This window comes from Chenopodium quinoa, unplaced genomic scaffold (genome assembly GCF_001683475.1).
Source record: "Chenopodium quinoa cultivar QQ74 unplaced genomic scaffold, ASM168347v1, whole genome shotgun sequence".
Classification (NCBI taxonomy): Eukaryota; Viridiplantae; Streptophyta; class Magnoliopsida; order Caryophyllales; family Amaranthaceae; genus Chenopodium; species Chenopodium quinoa.
Genome location: NW_018742205.1, coordinates 8,130,004 through 8,149,032, shown reverse-complemented (window position 1 = coordinate 8,149,032; position 19,029 = coordinate 8,130,004). Strand labels below are relative to the sequence as shown.

The 19,029-nt window shown below is 35.4% G+C and overlaps 1 protein-coding gene and 1 pseudogene across 2 annotated transcripts; both read right to left on the bottom strand.

Moving 5' to 3' along the window:
• Positions 1 to 1,538: 1,538 nt before the first annotated feature.
• Positions 1,539 to 4,054, bottom strand: LOC110733004 (annotated as a pseudogene).
• LOC110732046 (mitochondrial fission protein ELM1-like) lies at positions 3,806 to 18,498 on the bottom strand. Of its 2 annotated transcripts, none has more exons than XM_021911961.1 (10): positions 17,595 to 18,498; positions 13,866 to 14,104; positions 12,105 to 12,249; positions 11,310 to 11,459; positions 11,067 to 11,193; positions 8,790 to 8,902; positions 8,644 to 8,707; positions 7,987 to 8,080; positions 7,776 to 7,884; positions 3,806 to 4,234 (listed from the first exon to the last, which is right to left on the bottom strand). In XM_021911961.1, the coding sequence occupies exons 1-10, from the start codon at positions 17,775 to 17,777 to the stop codon at positions 4,133 to 4,135; spliced, it is 1,326 nt and encodes a 441-aa protein (XP_021767653.1). In that variant the 5' UTR covers positions 17,778 to 18,498; the 3' UTR covers positions 3,806 to 4,132. The 2 variants fall into 2 exon arrangements, with proteins under 2 accessions (XP_021767653.1, XP_021767660.1); XM_021911968.1 differs by having other exon boundaries at positions 12,153 to 12,249; positions 17,595 to 18,475.
• Positions 18,499 to 19,029: the final 531 nt, after the last annotated feature.

Below are 19,029 nucleotides of genomic sequence, written 5' to 3'. Positions count from 1 at the left end.
TCACTATCATCAACAACATCAACAACAAAATCATCATCTTCATACATTCCACTTCACAAAACACAGCTCCGATTCGTTCTGGATTGATGTCTTAACTTAAAATTTTTCGGGCAACCCAAAACCCCTAACCCGACTACCCCGTTCAGCCCCAGCCACCCCTAAACCCGATCACCTCGTTCAACCCCACCACCCCTAAACCCAACCACTCCGTTCAACCCCAACCACCCCGAAACCCATAAACCCAACCAACCTAGTCAACTCCAGCCACCCGCAAAACCTCACGTAAACCCGACCACCACAAGTTCACATCCACCCTAAAACCCCTAACCACAACCAACCCAGCCACCCACGAAACAATTTGGCGGGAAAAGAGGTGGTTAGCTTCGCTGGGGAAAGGGGTATAGCTTCTCCAGCAAAGAAGAGGAGTAGGCTACTCCGGCATGGGGTGGTGGTTTAGATGGAGGTTGTCCTAGTTTCTCAATTGAGAAACAAGTCATGTATCTCAAAATGGCATAAGTGTAAATAAACTGAACTTTGTTAATATTTTATTATTTATTGTTGTACTTTTTTTCCATCTTCTTTCATCATCTTCTCATCCAACCTGTCTCCATCTTCTTCTTCAATCCCAAACCACGACCCACAAACCTCCACCTCCACCTCCATCTTCTTCCACAATCCTCAATCCCAAACCACGACCCATAAACCTCCATCTCCATCTTCGTCCTCAAGCTCTCCTCTCGTGAACCACTGAACCACTGCTTTCACCATCGTAATTCAAGCCGCCGAATTTAACGAAAATCCTAAGAAATAATGGAGAAATTTATGGTATGGTTAACCCCAAAGGGTATGAATGTTATTCTCCTCCATTGAAGTCGATTGTCGTGAACAATTTCACCATTGAAATACATGCTTCTCCATTAAAGCTCTTCTGCTTTGCTAAAACAGTTTATCCATTTATTAGACAATTTTAAGCCAATTTATTCGCTGAAATGACAAATTTACCCCTTTGAGATATATAATATGTTTCTCATGTTGAGAAACTTGAATTTTCTCATTTAGATGGGTGTGGGGAAGAAGAAAGAGGGACGAGAAAGAAGGGGCTGTATATCTGTTTTTTAAAATTAAATTTTTTTTTTTTTTTTGTTTTTCTTATAATTATTTCAAAAATAAAAATAGTCCAATCAGAAAGTAACACATGGCAACTAACCTTCTTTAACAGGTTATCAATTTAATTATCCGGTTAAAGGCCCGTTTTGAGAATATGGGGTATAAAGGTGAAATTGTTTCTCGAATACGCAAATGTGGGATTGTTTTGAGAAGATGAGACAAAGGTGGGATTATTAGTTTCAATTTTTCCTAAACTATTAATCCCAATATCTTCCTTTTACTAACTCCGATTCATATTATATGCAACTTTAGAGGACACACGAACTCCTAAACAAAATTTGTTTGTGAGTGTAAAATGAAGAGAGAAAAATATGGATACATGTGATAAGAAGAGAAATAAATGAAAATCTAAAAAAGAAAGAAAACATTTGTCGCAAATAATATGTAGCATCCATTTTCGGCAAAAGTTGAAAATAATATGAAATTGAGGTAGTACAATTTTCTAATACTCCAACTACCCCACTTATCTCTTATTTTAGGAAAAATTGCAAGGAAGGGTCTTTTAAAGGGACGACCTTGTGACAAAGGTCCTTATAAAAAAAAGGTGGCATCAAAGGTCCTTATAAGTCAGTTGGGTGGTGAGGAGGGGTCTTTGACCGAATTCCGGCCAACTTCCGGCGTTGACTTCTATTTTCAGGCCAAAAAAAAACCACGTGCTTGGCACGTGACTTCTTTTTCAATTGTTTTTTTTTTTCTTTTCTTTCCTCTTCATCTTCTTACTCCCTTCAATGCCTGCAACTTAGAGTGATTGTAGTACCCAACACCCACAAATGCCAACCCATACCCAAACAAATTTATAGGGGTAACAATATCCTTAATCACAGACCACGAAAACGCAATCAACAACCAATCTTTAACAACCCAGCAACATTCATAGTCAAAGCCGATGTCTTCCCAACAAGCAAGAACACAGCAAGATTCAAAGCAAAAGCACAAACAGAATTTGTCCCAAATATAAACCAAACTAGATGAAAACTCGACGAATCCCTTAGAATTGGGTACTCTACAATCATCCAAGGAATTGATAGAAACACCAAACAACAAGGAGCAACATAATATAGCAATGCAATCGGATTAAAACTAATACCCTTTGAAGGTAATAAGATCTGAATCATTACCAATCTAGTAATTGTAGGGTTACACCCCAAGCATCAAATTTCGCCTCACCATAAGCAGCAAATGCGACCCCAAATGAAATCGACATCATATTCGCCATCGTTTCGCCTCGAAACATGACTCCAATTGAATACACAGCAACAGGCATCAAAGCCTTCAACATTTGAATGAATGAAACACTCAAATAGATGTAAGCCGAATTCGAAAGCCACAATGAAAATGCATAGAGAGCACCAATTGGAACATTGTAATGAATGATTTGAAAGGGAGAAAGGGTGGGGGAAAGGGATGGGGTTCCTTGTTGCCGGAGGTGGAGGTGTGGTGGGCGGAGGTGTGGCCGGAAATGCCATTCATGGAGGTGTGGAATTGAAAGGGATGAAGAAGATAAAGAGGAAAGAAAAGAAAAAAAAAAAAAGGCTGATTTAAGTGTCACGTGCACAACACGTGACTTTTTTTGGCCGAAAAACGGAGGTCAACGCCGGAGTTCGGTCAAAGGCCCCTCCTCACCACCCAACTGACTTATAAGGACCTTTGATGCCACCTTTTTTTTGTAAGGACCTTTGCCACAAGGTCGTCCCTTTAAAAGGCCCTTCCTTGCAATTTTTCCCTTATTTTATAAGTCAAATAAATTGCCAAAAACTATGTGTCGATCAAAGTATAACATCTTATTAAAACATGGAGGGAGTACAAATAATGTGTAGCATCCATTTTTGACAAAAGTTGCAAATAATATCAAACAAAGGTAGTGTTATTGTATTTTAAGATTGTTTACTAGGTGCATGTTGTAATTAGTCACTTAAAACCCTAAAATTTTCTCTGTTCTCTCACTTCAAACCTAGCCACTATAGTAAAACTTAGGGGCTGCAATCGATTTTTATCGATGGTAAGCCCCAAATTCTTCTTTAATTTAATGTTTTTAGCCAATAAATATCACCAACAGTATGGTGATTATAGTCAGTCCCTCCATGTAGGGTTTAGTCAGTTCCCTAACGGTAGGATGTTTAGTATTGTTTGTTTTTTGTGTGTGCAGGAATACAAATTTGAAAGATTCGTCTTACAAATTTGTGAAATAACGGGTCTATTAGTATAGTGGTGCAGATTTGGAAAATAAATTTGCAGATCTTGATGACCAATCAAGTTTTTTCACCTTTACGACTATATATCAATGGAACTCCGTCAAGAACTATGCAAAGACATCTAAAATTATCCAGGAGCAGTTCAGAAACGATGTCATTAGTTTAGGGGTGTTTAATTCTTATATTGAGAATTTAGATTTCTAGGGATGATTGTAAGTGCCGAATGACTATTATTAATTTATGAAATCATCCCTCCCTATTCCATTCAAAAAAAAAAGATTGTTTACTAGCAAGAACAAACAATTAATACCCCGTAGTTGTTTTGCCAGCCATCTTTACACAAACACGAATTAAGTCAAGCAACGAAAAGTACAAGCAAAGTCATACAGAGAACTAATTTTTTTTGAAAGGAAAAAAAAAAAAAAAAAAAAAAAAAAAAACCTTGATAATTGGAATACCACAAAACTCCTCATATCACATATGAATATGTGCCCCTTTGAGACACTGTGTAAAGCATTCAATACAATAATTTTAAAATAAGTGTTCCTCTTGTATTTATTTTTTCTTTTTTGACAAACGTCCCTCTTGTATTTTTACAGGCCGCTAACTTCAGTAAACACTAACCATACAAAAAAGAACATACATATTAACATGCCAAAAACCAATATGTAATAAATCATCACCTCTGCTCCCATATGTGTGGAATAATTAGACAAATTGTTAAAGAATAGATTGAACTTAAAACAAAGAGCCACAACTGCCTAGGAGCTCCTCTATGCTCGCAAAGTCCATCCACGTTCAGCAAGTGCTTGGTGTATCTTACAGGCAGCGTCAGCAGTGTCGTTGAGTGGAGGATAGCTCCAACTCTCTGTTAACTGAATTTCAAGAATATCAGATCATCAGAATAGAAATGTTTTGCAAAATCAGGTTACTACTACTATTAGACCTTGCTTGGATTGAACAGAATTGATTAAGGCCATAAAGAACAACTATCTATATCAAGAAAAGTTGTAATTTGGGGTAAATGACTAAATGGGTCACTGCCACAAATAAGAAAATTTGCCTCCAATGTCCAAACTATCCATCCTATGTGCAGTCTCAACCCAAAATCTTTTCACAAAATTAAATCCCCCAGCAACAGCCATAAATTCAGGGTTAATCATTTATCTTGAATAATCCCTTTACTTTTTTTTTTTTTTTTTTTTTTTTTTTTTTGCCCCTTTTGCACTTAAACTGGATTGTACACCTTAAAATAAAAAATAAAAAAACCTATAGAGCCCTAATATACCTAAACAAAAACCTTTATAGCCCTACCCAACCCACATTTCATTTCACTTAATCCAAGAAAAGAAAGCATATTGGCCAAAAATCTGTGAAATAGTGGTAAAAAATGAAGCAAATCAAGATCACTTAAAACTTTGTTTACTATAAATATTTAGGAGATCTCTAGGTTAAACCTTACTCTTATTATTTGATTGTTTCGAGTAGGGGCTTTAGTTATGGGCTTATGGGGCCTTAAGATTCCATAAGTGGTGTTGGTTGAATAGAGGACAATCTTTGTTCATTGATTATTAAACAGGGAACTTTTTCTTCATGTGAACTCTTGTTAAGCTCCGAACTGTTTGTTCAAGGGCTTTATGGTTGTTGCTCCTATGATCAAACTTAGAAGTCATCGCCTTCTTAAGTTCTAAGACAATCCTTCATTATTCCACCATTGAAATCACTTAAAACCTTTCATCCATTGAAGGGTCAGCAAGCTCCATATAAGAAATTAAATAAAAAATAAAAATAAAAAAATAAATACCAAAGGAGGTAGATAAAGAGTGATCCATAGATCATCTTCCAAAGGACCTTAAAAAACAAACAAATAAATAACAATACGGTTTTTTCACCAAATACCCCTGAGTTTTAACTTAATTTACTAAATACCACCAATATTTTTCAAATTCACTATATAACCATAAGTTTCACAAAAATATCACCTTTTTTGTGAACTCAGTTAGTCATTAACGTTAATTGTGTCATGTGGCAACTTGTAAAATAAAAATTCTTCACACACACACACAAAAAAAAAAAAAAAAAAAAAAAAAAAACCACTAACCCCAAAAACCCTAGTAACCCCGAAACCCATCCCACCACCACAATCACCAAGTTACCAACTCACCACCCATTTTACCACCGCATACCCAATGCTGACCCACTGCAAACCCCCAAATATAACCCATTGAAACCACCGATAACCTACTCGAAAACCCCATCTGCAACCCACCCACAAAACCCCGCTCGCTGAACTTCGCTCGGAATTGGGGTTGGTTAAATAATTATACAATAAAAATGGTATTATTAATAATATTAACAATACAAGTAATAATTATTTTTATTTTAGATACAATTATTTATTGATTTTGAGATAGTTTGATTAGTTTTTTTTAGATAAAATAGTTTGATTAGTTAATTATGTTAGATAGGTTTTAATTAGGATTTGATCTAACTTTAAAAAAATGATTAGGTATAATTACGTATAATAAGTAAGTTAATTAAATTATTAATTATTAATACTTATAACCTGTATGTAACCTGTTATAATAGGTCACATACAAGTTGTGTCATGTTTACAAAAAATACATATCAAAGTTTGTCTTGTTTAAAGAAGGCCAGGCAAAATTTGTATTATTCTTGTAAATTTTTCCAAATTTATTAGAAGATTAACAAAGAAACAAAATTTATTCAAAGTTTTGGAATCTTACAATTTTATTATTTATACGAGTTAATATTTTTATCAGTTTTTTCACCAAATACCCCTGAGTTTTAATTTTACCACCAACATTTTTCAAATTCACCATACACCATTCAGTTTTATGAAAATGTCACAACATGCTATTAATGGCTAACGGACGTTAACACCGTTAGTAATTAAGGCTAATAATGCCACGTGGCAACATAAAATTGGTTTCCTTTTAAATTATTTAATTTTAAAATAATTATTTAATTAACTATTAAAAAAAATAAAAATAATAAAAAAAAAAAACCACCCCAACCACACCTTGTCCCGACACCCCCCCGGCGCGGATTTCGCCCTGAACCCCATGTCGGCACCACCCCCGACCTCGACCCCCACCGGCGCGCCTCCCCTTCCCTTGAACCACCCTCCCCGCACCATAAAAACCTCCTCTCTCGCTCGAAAAACCCTCCCCTACCCACCAGCCGGCGCCCAAACCCCACTCCCCCGCGTCGGCGAACCTAATTCGCCTCTCCCTGTTCCATCTCCACCCCACTGAACCACCACGTACGTCGAAACCCTAAAACCAAAATCTAGGGTTTCGATTTAGGTGTTTTAGGGTTTCGAGGTGGTGGTTTTCGGCAAGTTGGGCGGCGGCGACGTGTGGGAGAGGGTTTAGGCTGCCAACGAAGGGGTTTCGAGGTGGGCAGGTTTTCGGTTAAGGTGGAAAGGCGGGGAGGGGGTTTTTAGGGTTTAAGGACAGGAGGGAGAGGGAATTCGAGGTGAGCTACGGTGGGGAGGGGGAAAGGGAGAGGGTAATTATTAATTTTTTATCTTCTAAAAAAACTATAAAAAAAAAATGTAAATACAAAATACATAATATAAAAAATACAAAATAAATATAAATCAAATGGTGACCTATTCGACGAGCACCGGTAAATTTTCTTGTTTAAAGAAAATATATATCAAAGTTTATCTTGTTTAGGAATAATCAAAGTTTGTCTTGTTTAAAGAAGACCACGCAAAGTTTGTATTATTCTTGTAAATTTTTCCAATAAAATTTTGGTTTTTTGCTAGTTTAAAATACATTTTTGTCTTCATTAAACATGTTGAAAGGGGAAAAGAAATTATGTGCAAGAGATGTCGGCAATCCCAAATATTTAGTATTTTTTATTTCTTGTGTTGTACTTCCACCGTTTCTCACATGATGCATCATAGAGAACTAGCACACAAACCAATAAGAAGAAAAGAGAGTGAATTGATTTACATATTTGCCATTAGTCCCCACTTATTTTGAGGACAAGGTAGTAATTTCGCACATAAAACCTTACTAAAAAAAAGTGATGCATCTATGTGAACATCCCAAAAAAGAATATAATGCATCAATCAAGACACGGGGGAAGTATTGAAGATCTTCCTGTTTTGCATGTCTCTTTTTCATCTCCCTTGTTTCTTTTGTTAGTGGTACAGCAATATTGGATTAATCTCTTAATATCTTATCCACTTCCTCTTTTTTCTTTTGTTATTTTCATATCATTAATTTGCAACTTCATCCTCTAGGTCATAAATATCTAAAATTAGCAAAGTATAGCTCAAAAATATTTAAAGTTACCAAAATAATGAATAATCAATAGAAGTAAAGGAAATTTAGCAAAATATAGTATTAAATATTGCTCTGGGCATTAAAGCAAACTTACATCCTCGGAACCAGTAAAGGGCCTAACAAGGCCTCTCTCCTTGAGGGTATTGTGGAAGTCTGCAAATTTCCACTTACAACGCTCAGATCCAATCACATAAACAGGCTTCCTGTAAACCACACTTTCTTCTCTCAGCCTAAACATTGGATAGCATGCCAAAAAAAAAAAAAAAAAAAAAAAAAAAAAAAAACAGAGAGAGAGAGAAACTTACCCGGTGCTGCAAGCCTCACTCAGCATACTGATTGAGTCTGCAGTGATGACAAAAGCATCGGCCCAAGCTAGATGCCCTAGATGTGGATTTGGCTCTAAAGGACAGGTGAAAAGGAAAAATGAAATAGAGCACAACAACTATGTTTGTTAGGTTACTGAAGTTGAATAATCACAGCATGTATGGTAACTCAACAAACTGAAGAAATCAGGGTAAAGCTGAATAGATACAAAGGTACCCAAAATAAAAGACAGAAGGATTTCCTTCCCATAAACTTACCTTTGCATCATTTACAATTCAATCCCTTTGTTTTTTTTTTTTTTCAAGTACTACACTAGGCTGCGCGCAGAGTTTTAGGAGCCTTATATGATTTGGATAAAATATTATACGAGTGGGGTTTATTGGAGGATTAAACGTCGTGAGAAAATGACAGTGAGTTAATAGTTTATTCAAAATACGTAGTATAAAAGATGTGAGTGGAGAGAAATTATAAACAATGTAGGAGTGGAGACACTGCACGATCACTTTAATAAATATTTGAAAGTTTGAAACTTCTATATTTTTACTTGTCCTCACATTTCCACATTATAATGATTTCCAAAGTCCAAACACACTGTTATAATCACCACCTTGAGATAAGGATAAAGATGAATAGATTACCTTCACCATCCCATATGTAAACTTTAGGATGATCTCCAAATTCTTTCAATATGATCTTGGAAACCTTTATGAGACACCAAATATTGTGAGAATTTAAAAATGAAGTAGCACAAAAGTGTTTTGAATGAGAGAGCAAACAGAAATACCTTCTCTGGGGTCCTTCTTGAAAAAGATATTCTTATGGTACCACAGCTCAAAAGAATATTCTGTAAGTATACTATCAGTTGTCTCGCAAGATCAGCACCATATCGACAATGGCCTAAAATAAGAATACATTGCAAGTCAAAGAACACATTACCTACCAAATGAAGCAGAAGGCAAAAGGCATAGAGCAAAAGAAAAAATAAGCACCAGTTTTTGAATATAAATGAACCCTACCAAAATGAACCCTCCTCTCCCAAATACGATTATATCATGGTCCTGAATAACCAAATAGGTTATAAATTAAGAACATATAGTTTCAAACATATAGTTCATACAGTTTCAAATTTTTTTAGCATAAAATCATATTATGAACATATAGTTCTTTTTTTGCTTCACAAAACTGAAAGGCCCTTCTTGGAAATAAGCAATTAGTTGTTAGATGTTTATTAGCTGCATGTATTAGCTATTTACATAGAAATGTATAGTAAATACTACCTCTGCTCTATTTGTTATTTTGTATGCAGTGTAACCTTTTTAAATTATCTTGTAACTAAAATGTGTACTTGATTGTTAAAGCTATATGTTCATCTAGGGCCATCTCTGGCCCACACTTTTGTCTCCTCCCAATAAAACACCAAAAACCTCACTGTAAATATTCTATTTTATTTCAAAATAAAAACAAGGGAAAGGTGTAAAGATGGCCACAATACGTGTTTAACAAAATAGGTCATTACTCAATAGAACTCAGCCAAAATAGGTCATTACTCAATAACTAATAAAATATAGATTTCAGCATTAGGAATAAGATAACATTTAAAAATAGGCATCCGTTAAAGGCAAGTTATATAAAAATAAAAAAAACAAAATAATAAATGAAACAAATGGAAATAAGGTCTGGCTCTGGCATGCTTTTTCTCCTTGAAGAATCTGTGAGTATAGAATTGTGTGGTCCAGGGGTTTCTATCTTTTCCTGAAATTTGTTTCGTGTATTAAGTAGTCAACACAACTCCAACTAGTATGAACTCAAGATTAATACCAGAAATAAAGACATTACAGCACATATTATATTTCCATGCAACATTACTATCATTTTACTGCTTTTCAATCCTTTTTAGCCCCTTTCACTTAGCTTTGGTTTGATAGGGAACTTTAAGACTAATAAAATTAACAATGGCAAACACCCATGAGCCAATGATGAGATATGTCAGGATGAAATTCCTGTTTATTATGCGTTTTCACCCAGAAGCCTTAAATTGGCAGGGGCAATGGCAGCCAACTACTAGTGGTGACTGACCATACACCAATGTAGCCCCCATTCAGTTTGCATTCTTTGCAATTCTATGGAAAACATATGTAAGCTACCAATTCAGTCCAAAGATTTAGAATTTTCGAAAGAAAAAAGATCCCTACATCTGAAGTTTCTCCCACAAAACAGCTCTGGCCAGAAAAGTAGTCAAATATTTGAGTTAACATACATGAGTCGGATCTTTTTGCCAGGTGCCATCAGAACAACATGAAACAAGGAGTCAAGGAGTTTGGAAGCTGAGTCAGTCTTACAGGTTGAATAAAGGAGAATAGAGCACAAGCATCCAAGACTTAAACTACAATAAAGAGCTTAGGCAATAAAAATTTTGTACTTCAATCCACTCCAACCAAACTAATATTTCTTTAATGGACAATCAATCCACTCCTACCAAACTAATTTTCTTTAATGGACAACCTCTAACCACTGCTCACTTGAATTATTGCCTCCATTTTCCTTTGCTATGATACTTACCATATTTGACTAAGGAAGTTTCTTATGATCAGCAATATGACTGATAACCCGTTCTCTTCAACAGGTCTAAAACTTATTCTTATCTGCAACTATTTTGAAATATAATAGAGCTTGTTTGTGAGTCTTCCAAACTAATCTCAACTTAAATAAATCTTACTTCCTCCGTTCTAGTAATATTGCAACAGCTGGACTTTTGCACTATTTATCATGCTTGTTTGACCGCAAATTATGATTTATACGTAAAGTAAAATATAGTCATGTGGGGTCTTGTTAGATTCATCTCTTAAAATACTTTCACAATATCAACTTTTTATAATTTTTACTCTTATATAATTATAGATATTTAACATATAAAATGCGCTTTGATATGCGTAATTTGATCCTTGTTGCAATATTTGTGGAACAGAGGAAGTATTAAGCTTTTCTGAAATAAGTAAATGGGGTGGAGAGAACAGACATTAGAGAACAAAAAAGGCTACAAAGAGAATGCTGAGTAATTTACTTGTGGGGCCCCCAATATTGACAACAAGCAATGGCCTAGACAGAGAAGCAAACTCATCATGCCATGTTTTCGCTGCACTTCGTAGGGTAGCAGAATCAATTTGATGCAAAGCACCAACAGTGAGGACCTAAACTCAAGATTCAAACATCAATAAATATGAATCAACAAAAGGTTTGCATATTCAAAATATCAAGAAAAGGCAAATTAACGGAGAACACCAGGAAAATCCAGCCAGGAACATACCACATTCCTACCAGGTGGTTCACGTGGAGTAATCCATGGTCGGAGAAACTGAGGAATCTGCTCTTGTGCTTCAGGAGTTAAAGGATAGTAATCATGACGAGGTGTAATAACCATGTCAAATCTATCTAAACGTGTTCTTGGATGTTGAATCTGCAGTCCCAAAGAGAAGCATGATGTACATGCCTTAGAACACTTATTTAAGGAAAAATCAAGTGCGACATGATCATTGTTTCCAAAGCAAACTAGCAAATTCATCAGCCATTAGATAGAAAATGTATCAAACAGCAGTTGGAATATTCAAAGAGGGAAATCAACAAAAGTCAAATGATTTACCTCAATATTTGAAAGTTCTTAACCATTTCCATTTTCATCCGTTTTAGAATTGGCAAACCCCATTAACTAAGTTGACCCTCTTACCCCACAATATTTACACCTTTTCATTCACTCTCTCTTACTTTATCCATTTCTTAAATTCGGCTACCTTTTTACACACTCTATCATTCTTACTTCATCCACGCACCTTTTTCTTACACCCACTCACCACATTATCTCCAATTGCCTCAATTTATGTGCAAACAAAATATTAACAACTTTCAGAAAAAGAGGTAACACCATGCAAGCATGCTTACAGGTCATTTAAGTCATTAATTCTATATACTAGTCATTATAAGTCCACACCATAAAGCAATTTCATGAGATGTACAAAATTGAAGTCTCGACCCCAAAGTATGCAAATTAATTTCCCCATTGATCATCTTAATTTATTTATGTTGAAGAAAACAGACCAAAACTCACAAGAAAGTCACAAAGTTGGAAGGCAGAGAGGAAACACCAACAGCAAACCTGTACAACAAACACATAATCAGATGCCAGCTGTCTGATGGAGCTAGAAACAGATATTGTATCCCTTCCAGATGCAATCACCAATAAAGGGCCATCCCTGCAAGAAAATATATTCCATATTAGGCATGGAAAAAATATAGCAATTCAACAATTTCTAATGCTACTAAGTGAGCAATAGTTCTAAACACAGAGATGCCTTCGAAAATGTACTACCATTAAAAAGAAAAGCCCAGCATAGCAAGAATTGGAGATGATGTCTATGTTAACAAAGATCAGCAATACAAAAAGATGTAGTCAGAAGCACATAAGAAGACACACTGTTTGATATAGATCACAAGTCCAAAATGCTACCCAGCATATACAAAAAGAAGATCAAGTAAGCTGCATTTTCTATTGCCTTCCCGTAGAAGGAAAAAATTTACGCTCTTTTGATATCAGTGACTACAGTTCCATGAACTCCAGCATTTCCTTTCTGTCTGAAAATGACCAGTATTCAGTAGCACAATCTCACAATTTCAATTAGCTTAGAGCACACAATTGCTTTGCTTTCTTTATAGCTAGGAAAGTTAGGCCTAGAGGTAAATTATTTAATGTTTTTGTATCCAGTCCTGCAAGATGCAATGAACCCACTACCACCACCCACTATCTTAACCTACAGCAGGCTACAGAAGAAGCAGCAGCAGCAGACCAACAACAACAACAAGCCGTGCCCACTACAAGGCCAGGCAGAGGACCGTTAAAAGTGCAGCAGACAAGCAACCTTGGTTATTGATTTTTACTGTGGTAAAGTAAGAAGAAGACAAGAATAGTACTTGTAGCAATTAAGGCCTTGTTTGCCAACCCTTTGCAATGTAGTAGTAGTATAAATAGAAGTGGTCTAGAATAGAGAAGTTTGTTCAGAAATTATTTGTATTTTGACATTGGAGAGTGATGGCCTAAAGCCATTAACGCATTTACGCAAGCTTTAAGCTAATACAAACGACAACCTTCCTTCTAATCTATCTATTTCTCGAGTGAAACACGCTAGTCCGTTGCACAAGAAATCTTGAGATTTTTCCCTGTATCTCCTAAACTCTTTCATCCCCATCCCCCTCCCCCCTCCAAATCCCTCTGTCTTATGGGTTGTAGGACAAATTTAAACCATTTGATTGGGCTAAACTGTAAATTCAGAAGCTGGTTTTCATTGGTTCAATCACGCGTCTCTTATCTAGCTTGGACCAAGACAATACAATAAATAAAAAAGTTGTTGAAGGCACACCAAATCCAAATTATGATTATGCTTCACAGACATCATTTCCTTCAAGCTCCACTTAATGTTCACAGCCATGCAGGTCAGAACTAAAAACAGGAATAGTTTACTCAATACTCCCTCCGTTATTTTTATTTTTTTTAAGAAGCAAAAAATTCCATAAACAGCTTTTTTTTTGTTAAGTAAACAATTCCAAAAATAGAAATCCTCTATACTTTTTTTAATATATCTCTCTTCACTCACACTTTTACTTTTTATTTATTATTCTCTTTCTCTCACATTATTTACTTTTAAATAAATTATTCACCCACTATCTCTTTTTTATAATTTTTAATTCCCCAACAAACCCCACTTACATATTATTCTAAGTTCTAACAAAGTCAAATAAAATGCTTAAAACTATGTGCAAGTCAATTGTTGCACTTACAAAAATAGGAGTATGATTAAGAGGAACAAGAGTATACTTTTCAAAAGTTTTATGGGCCATGCTCACTATCTGCTTCACATCAGCTTCCCAAACAGATGATAAGCCAACACTGCTAAAGGTAGTTGAAGAAAGGGAAATAGATTTCTTCTCTCTTGACGCAAACCAAAAATGTGAATAAACACTCATTTGTCTAATGATGTAATCCAATTTCTTATGGAGCGAAACAGGAAGCCAATGAAGCCACTCATTGATTCCTCCTCTGGGCCTTGTAACACGCTGCATAATCAAGAAAATAGAGTTAGTTTCACCATTCTGCACAAACATGATAATACAACAGCTGTAGGCTGCAGCATATGTTCAATGTAATCTGCATGTGATGGCAATTTACTCCAAATCCGATTAAAGTCTGACCTGATCTGAAGATTTGAACAGATCCTAGATAAGCAAATCTAAATCTGTTAGAAGGAAGGCCGGATTTGGACCCTAAGAAAACTGAAAAAACCCAACCAACCTCCAAGTCCAATCCAAAAACTAATTAGTTCCAGTAACTACCATATGTTTTCTTCTCTGTAGAATTGCCTTTATGTTAAAACTTTACAGTCTAACCATTCCTCACCCCTCCTCTCTAGTATATAAATGTTGTCAGAACCCAAAGTTTCATCTCCCTCCATAATTGGCGAAGTAAATGCTGGGTGGATGCATAGGGTCAACATACCAAGCAACATAAAAGCCAATGACTTGAGCCATTTCCTTCAATATATATCAAAACACATTGATGCACCCAAATTAGTAAGCACAGATGGACCTGACTTCTAAAGGTCCTGGAGACCTGGACAAAGCAACCTGGCTTTCTTTTCTTTCTTTATTGACCTTATTTATGTAAAACATGTATTATCTCTGATTCCAAAAGTTCTCAACGTTTACTACTTACACAAAAATTAAGGTTAGGAAAAATGTGGACAAAGTTAGGGAGGGATGTGTGTAAGGAAAAGGTGTTCAAAGTAAGAGAAAATGGGTGGGAGGTGTAAATATTGTGAGGTAAGAAGATTAATGTAGTAAAATAGTTTTGCCAAAATGGAATAAAGTGAGAGTGTTAAGAGCTTAAGAACTTTTAGAAAAATGACAACCATAAAGTGTTAAGAGCTTTCATAAATGAAGGTAGTAGATAAGTTTATGACTTTAAAAGTTTAATATGCATTTTATTTGAATATTCAAGAGATATTTAGATTCAGTTATTTTCCTTTCTACATTCTTTTGGAAATTCACATGTGATATATAGATTTATATCAAGAGAGGAACAAGAATCTAGTCATGTTTGGAGGAGATAGAGTTTAACCCTAACAAACTTGGATTCAAGCATATGAAGACAAAGTCAGAGTGGAATCAAGGGTTTGAGTGTCTTATTATTGACCGGGTCGAATTTGGATCCAGCAAGATAAAACCCAAGTCCAACATGTTGCCTTTGGTAACATCAATATCCGAACATTATGTGTATCACAAAAGCTTGTCACGAAAACTAATACTTCCTCATTCTTTTTTACTTAACCTGTTTCCTTTATTACGCTTGCTTATGCACAATTTTAACCATCAATAAATTTAATCCTCTACAAGTAAAAATTATAAAAATTATATATTGTGATAGTACTTATTGAGATGATTCTAACAAGATCCCACGGGAATATGTTTTCCCTTACATATAATTCACAAACAAGGTCAAAGGAGGGATGGTGAATAATGTAAAAGTGAGCGGGTCAAGTAAAAAAAAACAAAGGAAGTAGTTTATAACATAAAAACGGATCACTAGAGCATTAGCATTCTCATAAACAGCTGAAACTGCTAGCAAATTATAGAGAATGGTATCATGAGAACAGGATATTGATCCTAGTTCTATAAATGCTAAGAAATGAACCTGCCAAACCAGTAATTGTGCATTATGAAACTGCATTCCAACTTTCCAAGCAATAATGGCAAAGTACAACACTTCAGTTGAGCTAGTTCAAAGAAGATAGCAAGAATTCACTTTACAAGAAGTGAGTCAAGTGACTTGCCATCACTTCGGCAACCATCAGTTTTATTTCTTTAAATCCCCAACTAATTTTCCAGCAATGTGAGGAGATCACTAGAACAAAACCTTATTATTGTGATACAAGAAAGAAAACATTTTTTAGTTAATAGAATGTGGCCTTTCAAAATCCTGCAATCAAAAGCTCAGATCTTAAGAGAATGATCAAGTTCTCACAACTGGAATAGATTGGAAATCATCATCCCTTGTTGGCCTTATACAATAATTGAGATCATGGAGGGATATATTTTACAGAGAGATAGGATTGTGAATCAAATGTGGCCCTTCAAAATCCCACGGTCAAAAGTTCAAATCTAAAAAAAAATGATGAAGTACTCGCAACTGTAGTAGACTGGAAGTCTTCAGCCCTTGTTGCCCTTATACAACAATTAAGATCATAGGAGTGCTGAAGGGTTCAGGCCCTTCATGACAAAGTCCATTACAGTAAACAAATTTAAGTGCATTATGATTCAATGCAGTGTAGATATGCCAGCAAGGCAGCACTCTATAACCTAGGATATCATGGGTGTTGATTTGGTCCCCCATGTGTATCTTATCTTCAACTAGAAAAACAATCTTCGTGAACAAAAAGAATCCATCTTTTTGCATGAATTTCTAGGGTGATATCAACAATCTCAAACAAAGAAAGGAAAACAAATTTATCACTCTTGTTCAATGGCTTTTAACAGGTTCACGCCTTCAACCCAAAAACGAATATGTTATTGGAGGTCCCAAATTAATGTAATTTGATTGAGCAGCAAACCCAGACCTTTAATCATTTTGGATGAAACATGGGTCCTGAAGTAATTAGTTCACATTTGGAGGTTCTACGGCAGCCAAAGATGCGGATATTAGTCCATGGCAGAGTCTAGTGGCACCGAGTAAAAGTAATCCTACATATCTACATGTAACAAGCCAAGAAGAAGCACAACTCCCCGGAATAACAAAAGAACCATAACAGGAAAGCCAACGGTCATCGTATTGCCAATAAAAGGAAGGGGAAGGAAGAATAACTCCAAATCTCGTTTAGGTATGAAGAGGAAATGTAATCTCTAGTCCTTGTGAAATCTCTAGCCTTTCAAGGAAGATAATTTGTTGTACGTGAACTAGTGTAATAGTATTAGTTCATGTATTTGTCATCAAAACCAGCAATGATTACCAGTAAAGGGACCTAAGCATCTGTTTGTTTTACTCTTTGGCCAAAAAAGAAAGGAAATCCGGACCTCTAACAACCACATATAGGAAAACAAACAGGTAAATACGTTGTCACAGACTCATAGTCTACTGCTTATATTCTATTACGAAGCAACCAAAGCACACATACAGAGCATCAGATGTCTAACAGCTCCAAGACATATTAGACATATAGTTATCCTCAAAATACACGAACAATTATTGGCATCGTCTTTGTCCGTCTCACACACTCATGCATCACCTCACTGTAAGATATCTAGCATTTACATTTCAGTTGGTGATGATGGAAAGCCTAGCCTTAGTTACAACTTACAAGAGAATGAGTAGAGAATTCCATGCCTCAAACCCTTCAATCAAGCATAATTAGACACTAAATGATGGAAATGGAAATTAAGAAAAGCACATGACTGATGATTCACAAAGACCAATAATAACAATAAGATAACTAAAGTCGCCAGTTATATAAAAGAAATTGATCCCATAAATTTCCACCAATTAAAATAAACTTACATAGAAGAGGTGGTTGTCGGAGAGCCCAAGAGCACGAGCCAAGCCAACACACTGGTTTTCTGCACCTGGGAATCCATTGCCGATAATGACGGCACGTCGAATTACACCAAAAACACCTCCTTCGAAGATCTCCGGCATGCCCCTGGGACTAGTGGGAGGTTCAGGAAGCCTAATTGGCCTCATTTCAGCAAACTGATGATAATGAATGAACGATTGGATGCAAATATTCAAGTTGATTCCAATTCTACAGCAGATTCATAGATGTTTGAAGAAATTGAAGGGCTTTGCACCCGGTATTTCTTGTTGAAGGATGAATTGGCGTGAATTCAATGTTAAATCTGCTAAATTGAAGCTTTAATCGTTTCTGGTATATGGCGATTGGAAAATTTTCGATTATTAGGGAAAATATGTGAGGGGAGGGTTGGAAGGAAAGAGAGACCTGGTGAACCTTACGATAGTTTTCTTTCATTATAGAAAGTATGCAATATTATGTTATTTTAAACAACTTTGTTGGCGATTTTACATTCATGAGAACAACTTTTTTTATCTTTTTACTACGGAGTACTTGTAATTGTTGCCTTACTTTTCTTCTCTTTTTTTTTTTTTTTTTTTTTTTTTTTTTTTGGTAGAGAACTAGAGATACAACTATACAAGGCCAAAACGAAAATAACCTTGCTTATTTTACCAAACAGATGAAAATACCCTTTGAGAAACATACAACATTTCTCAAGTTGAGAAAATTGTATTTCCTCCCTCTTCTAGCTGCATTGGTTAGATTATGAGCTCTAGTGACTACAGACTTAGAACATAACAGCAACAAAAATAAATATATTTGAACGATATTAAGGATTAGGTTCTTCACTTCTTTTGGTGCCTTATTTGGGTTCTTCAATGCTAGGAATACTCATCTTGTTGTCTGTCTTAATCTCCAGTTGTGATAAGAGTCTTTGAACATTAATAATTCCCTCCCTGGTTGCCAGTAGCTCGCATTGGATATTCCTGCTACTTTTCCAATTCCTTGCTTTTCCTTATGTCTTTCAGGTTGCTTTCGCTTGATTTTTTTATTAAGATACTATATCAAACCCCGTGCAATGCACGATTGCTAAATAATTATAACGATAATACATTCACCAAAAAAAATGGTGTAAATATTATCTATCGGTTCACCAAGGATTAAAAAGTATGAAAAAATATGCGAGAGAAAATAATTAAACATGTAATAGTTATAATGAGCAATTTGATGTTTAGGAAATTTACTTTAGAATTTGTACAAAGTAAAAGTCATAATTTTTTTTTTTTTTTAATAGAGTAAAAGTCATAATTTAGGTACAATACTACAAACCTTCTTTTTATGTAGCAATGATTTTTCTTAAGCATGTAGTTTTGAAGGGTGAACTTTTAATTATATGTTGCCAAGTGTTCTTCTTAGTTTCGC

What these genes read in the sequence shown, in the direction of transcription:
- LOC110732046 (XM_021911961.1), bottom strand. Translation starts at nt 17,777, where the DNA reads ATGAGGCCAATTAGGCTTCCTGAACCTCCCACTAGTCCCAGGGGCATG. An exon ending in CCGACAACCACCTCTTCTAT is followed by an intron (nt 14,105 to 17,594) that starts GTAAGTTTATTT and finishes TTGATTATGCAG; the next exon opens with CGTGTTACAAGGCCCAGAGG. An exon ending in GCCCATAAAACTTTTGAAAA is followed by an intron (nt 12,250 to 13,865) that starts GTATACTCTTGT and finishes ATTTTCTTGCAG; the next exon opens with GGATGGCCCTTTATTGGTGA.